This window comes from Plasmodium falciparum, assembly GCF_000002765.6.
Source record: "Plasmodium falciparum 3D7 genome assembly, chromosome: 3".
Classification (NCBI taxonomy): domain Eukaryota; phylum Apicomplexa; class Aconoidasida; order Haemosporida; family Plasmodiidae; genus Plasmodium; species Plasmodium falciparum.
In genome coordinates this window covers 327,501-337,500 of record NC_000521.4, presented here as the reverse complement: position 1 = coordinate 337,500, position 10,000 = coordinate 327,501, and the positions used below count along the sequence as shown (strand labels likewise).

At 21.0% G+C, this 10,000-nt stretch overlaps 3 protein-coding genes across 3 annotated transcripts in view; 1 reads left to right on the top strand and 2 right to left on the bottom strand.

Moving 5' to 3' along the window:
- PF3D7_0307800 (conserved Plasmodium protein, unknown function) overlaps positions 1-322 on the bottom strand; it is a gene marked incomplete at both ends in the record, with an annotated part of 2,100 nt that extends 1,778 nt beyond the window's left edge. Inside the window, one exon of the mRNA XM_001351117.1 lies at positions 1-322. This exon is cut by the window's left edge and continues 1,778 nt beyond it. Within this exon, the coding sequence (XP_001351153.1) occupies positions 1-322 (322 nt within the window).
- A 1,909-nt stretch (positions 323-2,231) lies between these two features.
- On the top strand, positions 2,232-8,714 carry PF3D7_0307700 (conserved Plasmodium protein, unknown function; the record flags this gene model as incomplete). The annotated part of the gene is made up of 7 exons (XM_001351116.1): positions 2,232-2,258; positions 2,475-2,542; positions 2,760-7,822; positions 7,937-7,989; positions 8,151-8,249; positions 8,385-8,509; positions 8,669-8,714. The coding sequence occupies 7 exons, from the start codon at positions 2,232-2,234 to the stop codon at positions 8,712-8,714; spliced, it is 5,481 nt and encodes a 1,826-aa protein (XP_001351152.1).
- A 403-nt stretch (positions 8,715-9,117) lies between these two features.
- PF3D7_0307600 (conserved Plasmodium protein, unknown function) overlaps positions 9,118-10,000 on the bottom strand; it is a gene marked incomplete at both ends in the record, with an annotated part of 2,462 nt that continues 1,579 nt past the window's right edge. Inside the window, one exon of the mRNA XM_001351115.1 lies at positions 9,118-10,000. This exon is cut by the window's right edge and continues 1,205 nt beyond it. Within this exon, the coding sequence (XP_001351151.1) occupies positions 9,118-10,000 (883 nt within the window).

Sequence of the window (10,000 nt, the reverse complement as noted above, 5' to 3'; positions counted from 1 at the left end):
GATCTGGGGGGAATTTTGTTTTTTTCTTTTCTAGATGATCAAAAGGGTACAAATAACCCGATTCTTGTATATCTTTTTCCTTTTTACTTCTGTAAAATAATGTATGCTTATTTTTTTTTCTATTTAATAACTTATTTAGGGTATCATTTTTATATAAAAATGTATTATGTTTGCTATTAATTCTTTGCTTCTTCGAATTATCATATGTTAATACATTCGTAATCTTATTATTTGGAATTTTAAAACATAAAAAAAAATGAACAACAAAAAAATTACCAAAAATTATTATCCAGACTAAAAATTTACTCATTAAAAGGTACATGGATGTAAAATAAAATATATTATATATATATATATATATATATATATATATTTATTTATTTATTTATTCATTGAAGTTCCTATATAAATATATATTTTCCATATTAGGAAAAAAAAAAAAAAAAAATTTATATCATCATCTTAAAATTTGAAATAGAATAATAAAATTTTTTTAAAGAACATTTTTACAAATATTGATTATATTATATTGCATTGTATTTTAAAATATGGTAATTATTCTAAAATTATTAATAAAAAGGAGAAAAATAATTTGTTGTTTTTTTGTTAATAAGAACGTTTATATATTATAAAATAATGACACAATATTTTATTTTATTTTATTTTTTATTATTATTTTATTTTTTGTTATTATTTTTTTTTTTTTTTATTCCTATTATTATTACAATACTTTATTTCTAATTTTATGCTCTTCCATTTTATATACATAATGAAGGTTTTCATATAACCTTTCTGGTGAAAAAAAAAAAAAAAAATAATATTATCTTATTTGAATTAAATATAATTTATTTTACATAAATATATATATTTTGCTTTTCAGGGGTTTAAAAAAAACAAAAAGAAAAACAAAAAAGGGACAGATGATTAATTTTTAGATTTAACTTTCTACGCGTAAAAAATATGATGGAGAAAAAATGAACTTGGTTTATTATTCATTACTTTCTATATATTTTTATCTTCGTATGTATTTTTTTTCTTGTTTTTTTTGTTATATATAATTATTATAAAAATGTAGTACAATACTTTTTTTTTTTTTTTTATCTTAATTTTCAAACATAAGTAAAAATAACCCATTTTTCTTATAACCAATTAAAAAGAGGACAAATAAATAAATATATATATATATATATATAATAATTTATATGCACATAAAAATATAAAATAAAATTATATACTATATGAAAAATATACTATATATATATAATATATTATATATTATTAGTAATAATGACATAAACATTTTATATATTATTGTGTTTTTTTTTTTTTTTTTTATTATGAATAAATACTTCGTAAAACACACAAGTAGAAAAAAAAAAACAAAAATTATTTCTTCTTTTTTTATAATATTTTTTTATTTCATATATAATTTAATATAATATAAATTTATTTTTTTCATTTTTATTTTTGCATAAGTAATACAATACACATAATATATAAATATATTATGTAAAATAAAAATACACGAATATAAAATATTTATATTATAAATAAATTATGTATAATATATTTATTTTATTTTATTTTATTTTAATTTTTTTTTTTTAGAGAGATTTGATTTTTTAATTTTAGAATAATGTTCAATAAATTATAATATGTATTTAATTATATATTATATATATTATATTTTATAATTTATTTATATATATATATATATATATATATATATATATTTTTTTTTTTTTTTTGTTGAAATATTGTGATGAATATATAATTATATATATATATATATATATTTAATAAATATTATGTAATATATATATACACATATGAATATGAACTCCTAATAAAAAAAAAAAAAAAAATTGCATATAACTTTTATATGTACGCTTTAAAAAATTGAACTGTTATTTCTTTGGAAAGAGCAAAATACGAAAAAGCCATAAATATATAAAATAAATGTAATATAAACAATATAAAATATATATATATATATATATATATATATATATATATAATATATGTATGTATTGACCTTTATATAAATATTTCATATAAAATATTTTTATTAATAATTCATTGTGTTAATATATTTAAGTACTATAATAAAAGGTACACATTTATTTTTTTCTCAAGACGATATTTATATTTTGTTTTTTCTCCCCTGTCCATTATATTATTTTCTTAAATATACATATATTTTATATATAAAAGAATATACATTTTTAATTATGAATAATGAAAAGAAAACCGAATTCGTAAGTTTAAAGAAGAAAATTATAATTGTATATGTATAAATATACCCATATATATATTGTATTTATATGTATCTATGAAGACATTTTTTTTTTTTTTTCATTTTAAATAAATATATAAAAATATATATATATATATATATATATATATATATATATATATTATAATAATTAACATGTGTGGAAAAAAAAAAAATATATATATTTTAATTTTTATAGAGGCTTGATCAATCAACGGCTAGCAATGGTTTATTTACTGTTATAGAAAGAAAGCCCTTATCGTCTTTGTAAGTTTTTTTAAAATATGTAAAAAAAAAAAAAAAGGAAAAAGTGTTTTTATGTTTAAATATAAAAAGATATATACATAAGTACGTACATACATATATATATATATATATATATTGACATTATACATATTTCCGTGCTTTATTGTTTTATTATTATTTTATTTTATTATTATTTTATTATTATTTATTTTTATTTTATTTTATTTTTTCATGATAGGGAAAACAATGAGAGCCTTAATTTTAGTAACTTTAATGAACAGCTAAATCCATCTGTTGATGATACATTAAAAAAGAAAGAGGATTATAATAATGATAATAATAATGTTGATAATATGAATAATAGTAATAATCAGAGTGATAGTATATGTGGAATATACAGATTAAACAGCTCACAATTATTAAACGAGAACCTAGACAATACTCTAAGCAGAATAAGTTATGTAGATGAGGACGTGTCCTCTTTTTTTGATTCAGATAAAGAAGAGGAACTTTATTTTGATAATGACATTTCTACTCTTGGTTCATGTTATTCTATAAATACACCTAATAAAATATATAAAAAGAAAAAAACACGGAATAGTATTAATGGTATACATGCACATGGAAAAGAACACATTAATTTATTATTAGAAAAAAACGAAGAGAAAAAGAACTCACCATTTATTCATAATAAGAAGGAAGAAAAAAATAATATATATTATAAACCTGAAGAAGGATTAAATGAAGATTATTATGATATAATGAACAAGAAAATAAAAAAAAAAAAAAAAAGTGCTTTCTTAAAAGATCATTATTTTAAAGAAAATGTAAATGTTACTAATGATGATATAAATATACATTCTATGGTATCAAATCATCATAGTGATCATTCAGATCATAGTAATAAAAGTGAAAAATTGCTTAATGAAAAAATCGTACCTATTAAAAATAATAATGAAGAAAAAGCTATAAGACTAAATAAAAATATTTATAGGGTAGTTAATATTAATAAAGAAGAGGAGAAAAATAATAAAGAAAGTTTTATAAGAAGAATTACACAAATAAGGAGGAGCATGATCAATGAAAAGAATTTTCAACGAAATGAAGATGATCATCATCATAAATATGATAAGAAGTATGAAAATGATGATGATCATCATCATAAATATGATAAGAAGTATGAAAATGATGATGATCATCATCATAAATATGATAAGAAGTATGATCATGATGATGGTCATCATCATAAATATGATAAAAAGTATGATCATAGTGATGGTCATCATCATAAATATGATAAAAAGTATGATCATAGTGATGGTCATCATCATAAATATGATAAAAAGTATGATCATGGTGATGGTCATCATCACAAATATGATAAAAAGTATGATCATGGTGATGGTCATCATCACAAATATGATAAAAAGTATGATCATGGTGATGGTCATCATCACAAATATGATAAAAAGTATGATCATGGTGATGGTCATCATCACAAATATGATAAAAAGTATGATCATAGTGATGGTTATCATGATCATAATCATCTTTATAAATATGATAAAAAGTATGATCATAATGATAAGGACAAAATAGAACATCATAATGATGTAGTAGATCAAGGTGAACATGTACAGCATGAAGAAACGAGTGATAAAAATAGTCCATCCAATAATTATTCAAATTATAATAATAGATTTAGTGAAGGTTATATTCTTAAAAGAGATAATAAATTGGCTAGATATAATAGTGATAAACGAGTGAAATATAAACAATTAAATAGTGATGAGGGATATGAAAATGTTTTAAAATATACGAATAAAGAAAAATATTCCAATATAGATTCCGATATATATTATAGAGAAGAGGATTATCCAGAATATTATAATGATGTTCCATCACGATATAATGATTATTACAATCGTGTATCTAATAGAAATGATAAGAAGAATGAGTTAAATGAAAATTCTTATTATTATAAAAATGTAAAATATAATGAAAAAAATATGTTTATGGAAAATAATGATGATAAAGAAAATGAACCATATGCTGAGGTTCATTATAATGATGATAAATATATAGATAATCAATATGATGATAGATATTATAATGGTAATCGAGATCAGTACCATTTTTATGATGATGAAGAAAATGTGCATAAATCTAAATATATGAATAAAAATTATTACAATGATTATAAAGATTATTACAATAAAGGAAATGCTGTAAATAATTATTATGAGAAAGATAAATTAAAACGATATAGTTCATTTGATCAAAAGGTTGATATTAAAAGGGGTGATGAAAATGATTATATATATAATAATAATAATAATAATATGGATGAAAAAATACACACATTAGATAAAGATAAACATAACCTTGATAAAAATAATATATATGATGATAAAAATAATATATATGATGATAAAAATAATATGTATGATGATAAAAATAATATATATGTTGATAAAAATAATATATATGTTGATAAAAATAAAATGTATGATGATAAAAATAATTATGGATATAATCATCATATTGTAGGAGGAACCAATACAACGACATATTTGAAAAATTTACCAAAGAAGAGTTATAAGAGAAGAGAAGAAAGTGGTGAGATAAATAATGAAAGTATGAATTTAGAATCTGGAGAAGAAGAATATCGAATGATGCAGAAAAAAAAAAATACCACATTTAAACATATCGATGAAAATAATATGTATTATAAACATAATGAACTATTGAATGAATACAATACAATTGACGACCCTGATAATCTAAATAATAATATTAATAGGAATAGGAATATATATATGCATAAAAATCGAATTAGCAATGAACAAAATAATAAATTCAATCTTAATAATAATGAACTGGAGGCAGACGAAAAAAAAAATAAAATGGATAACATGTTTTATAATAAAGAGAGAAATTATTTAATAAATAATCAAGAATATAATAAAAATTATATTTATAGAAATGAATATTATAAAAACGAAAAAAATGTATATCTTGATAGTTATCCCTACGAAATGGTTGAACACAAAAACAAATACACATCTAACATGAATAATCAATATGATAATAAAGATTCTTCTTATTTATATGATGATGTTTCTTCATCTTTTAATAATAAAAAATATACTAAATTAATAATAAAGGATAATTTGTGTAACAATAAATATAAACATAATAATTATGATAATCATAATAATATTGATGGAAATGATGTATATTACAAACATCCTTATGGTATAGAAGAAGGAAGGGCATATGATAAAAATTATTATCATGATAATGAATTAAATGATCACCATTTAAATTATAATGATAACTACATGAATACAAAAGTTAATATACATGAAGATCATAATAATAATATGGATGATAAAAATATATCATATAATAATATGAACCTGACGGATGAAAATAATAATAATAATAATGATAATAATAATGAAAAATATAATGATGACAATAATAATAATAATAATAGATATCATGTAATGAATCAAAGAAATATATATCCAAACAATATCCCTATGAACCATGTTGGAGATATAAATGAAGATAAAAATAATTATAATATGTCAGATAAACAAAATATCCCATCTATTGATGAGAAACGAGAAGAAAATTCAAGAAATTTTATAAACGAAACCAATAAAGATGATAAGGAAAATGTAAATAATATGAATAATTTAAATATGGTCAATAATAATATGAAAAATTTTATAGTACCAAATATGAATGGAATGGTTCTTCAAAATACAAGTGTGCCAGCTAATGTGGTACCAGCTAATGTGGTACCAGCTAATGTGGTACCTGCTAATGTGGTACCAGCTAATGTGATACCAGCTAATGTGGTACCAGCTAATGTGGTACCCGCTAATGTGGTACCTTCTAATGTGGTACCCGCTAATGTGGCACCTGCTAATGTGGTACCTGCTAATGTGGTACCAGCTAATGTGGTACCTGCTAATGTGGTACCCGCTAATGTGGTACCCGCTAATGTGGTACCTGCTAATATTATTCCTGCAAATATTGTCCCTACAAATATAGTGCCAAATGTACCCATTACAAATAATAATATTCAAAATAATAATAACTTGGAAAACATCAACAAAACTAATGATAACCCAGCACCACCTGTTAAAAGAAAAAGGGGACGACCTAAAATGAAAAAAAACACACCGGAAGAAACACAACCTACTGATTTGGCTAGTAACAGTAATGCTTCTTCATCATATCAAGCTACTAATACAAATATTCAAAATATGAATCTAAATAATTTGAATCATAATCTCGTAAATGATATGAATCAACCTTTATATACTAATCTTAATACAATTATCAATCCCCCATTTAATAATCAACTAGCCAATGCTGTTATAAATCTTCCTTTAGATCAGCAGGTTGTACAACCATTAGGACAACAAGTGGGGCAACCCCTTGGTCAGGCAATAAATTATCAGGTAATTCCCCCACCTCAGACAATAGGACAACAGCTAGCTGAACCGATCAACCAGCAATTGAATCATCAGCTAAGTCAACAAATGAATCAGCAAATGAATCAACAAATGAATCAACAGATAAGTCATCAAATGAATGCTCAGTTAGATCAACAAATGAATCATCAAATGAATCATCAAATGAGCCATCAAATGAATCAGCAATTAAACCATCAAATGAATCAGCAATTAAACCATCAAATGAATCAACAACTAAATCAACAATTAAATCAACAATTAAATCAACAATTAAATCAACAACTGAATCAACCTTTAAGTATGACCATGAATCAACCATTCAATCATCCTGCTTTATATAATAATACAAATAAGCCATTGAATCCTTCCTTATACGTAGTATCTAATATGATGAACAATAATTATAATGGAAACTTGACGGAAGAGCAAATGGGACCAATGTTTAATAATCATGATAACGAACAAGGAAATAATTTGGATCCAAACTTTTATTATAGAAATATGGAACAAACGAAAAGTCAAAACGATGATTTTTCTTATGAAGATGAAGAAGAGATGAACCGAAATAATAAAAAGAATACAAGATCCTCTGTAAGTGAATCAGAAGGACAACATTCTGAGAAAGAATTTCCAAAAATTCATAAAAGAAGGGGAAGAAGAAGAAAAAAAGATATTGAGCAGTATTCTAATGAATTTAAACAAAATAATAATCAAGATAATATAAATCAGGATACTAGAGAGGAGAATAAAAGTGATCCTGGATATTCAACTTTTATTGATGAAAATAATAAGACAGTTTCATACAGTAATAAGAAAAATAATACAAACACGTACATATATATATATATATATATATATATATATATATATATGATTATATATATATGATTATATATTTTTATCTTTATTTTTTTTGTAGGAGTTTCATATCATCCAGCAGATGCTGTTTGGGAAAAAATATCAGGTGTCAAGGTATGATGGAATACAGCTTTTATTTATTTATATTCACTATCTTTTTATTTTAGAAATTATTATTTTTTGTTATATTTTTAATAATTCTTATTATATATTATTCTATATTGTTATATATATATATATATATATATATATATGTATATTTTATTTTTCTTCAGTTTGGTCCCATGATATTAACAGCTCAAAGCAGAACAACGAATGTTATACTGTCGAAAAAAAGATCAATAGAATTAGGAAATATTTTGCACAACTTAATAGTAATATAAAACAAGTTTTTATTGAATGAATATATAAAATGGATACAACTATATATATATATATATATATATATATATATATATATATATATATGGTTATTTATTTATTTGTTTATTTATTTATCTTATTTTTAGTATGGATATATATATAAAGGAGATAATGTTAGGCTTACCATAGGAAAAGAATCAAAAAATGTAAAGAGTGGTTCTCCTTTTTTCTTACCTAGTTTTATGGACTGCAGTATACACAACGACGACGAGTAATATTTATTTTTAAAAAATAATAAATATAAATAAATAAATATATATAAATATATATAAATATATATATATATATATATATATATATATATATTAACAAATTAATAAATCCTAATGGGAATATACATACATACATGTATAAATTTTTAATTTTACAGCTCTGGGTCCGCTAAAATATTTTTATGTTTTGTTTACCTAAATTAATATACTTCTTTTTAACGTGCCAATTTATAAAGTGTACCACATGAACACCATTAATTATTTTTAATAAGGACATATAGAAAAAAAAAAAAAATGAATCAAAATGGGATATTAATATTTTTTTTTTTTTTTTTATTTCTTTTTAAAAAATATACATAAAAAAAAAAAAAGTATTTATATTAAATAAATATGTAAATATAAAGTGTTTTTACGCACCTATAAATACATGTGTGTGTTATGTTATTATATTTTTTTGTGTATTTATGAAATGAATAAGATATGTACCAGAAATATGTATATACCAAAAAAAAAAAAAAAAAAAACACATATATATATATATATATATATATATATATATTTATATACATATAATTATATTTTTATATTTATGTTATGATAATTTATGCTACATATCAATTAATATATTTTTTTTAATATAAGAATAAGAATAGAGATATTTAATATTTTTTTGTGATTTGATAAGAGTAAATCTAATGAATTTTTTCTTTTTGATTTTTTGTATAAGGTCAATTTGTACAACAATATTAAAGTTGTTATAAATTTGGAATGGTAAAGGTATTTTGTTAATACGAAAAGAGATATTTGAATTATATAAGAAAGTGATATTATCATTGTTTTGATTAATTGTTTTTATACTATGGTTATTAGGATTATTCATAGTATAAGAAAAATGATTTATATGTTGATTATTTGAAACATTATTATTAATATTTAAATCTGTTAAATCTGAGAGGCTACTATTTTTTGAATTTTCTTCATAGATAATGGTATCATTACTTGTAGTATCACTAGAATAATTTTCCATATTAATATTATTTTGTTTCATGTTGGTCATATATATTTTTTTTTTTTGTGTTGATATAATATCTTTATTATCTATAATATGAGTATAAGGTTCCTGGTTTATGTCTTGATGAGATTGATTAATAAAATTATGGTAAAGGTTATTGTGACTATTTACGGCACTTTCACATTTATTATTATTATTATTATTATTATTATTGTTGTTGTTTTTATTATTATTTATGATGATCATCCTGGTCGTTGCCGTCGTGCCGGTGTTGTTATATTCTTTATCATTTTGAGTTGTTATATTTTTCATTTTTAATTCTTTTTTATTATTTTTATTATTGTGGTTACTATCCACCCCTTCATGTTTTGCAACATCAAAAATGAGGATAGCTATATTTAACATACTTGCTACAATTTTTAATTCTCTTATGAGATAAAAATAATCAAAGGGATTATTGATATTTATATTTTTTAAT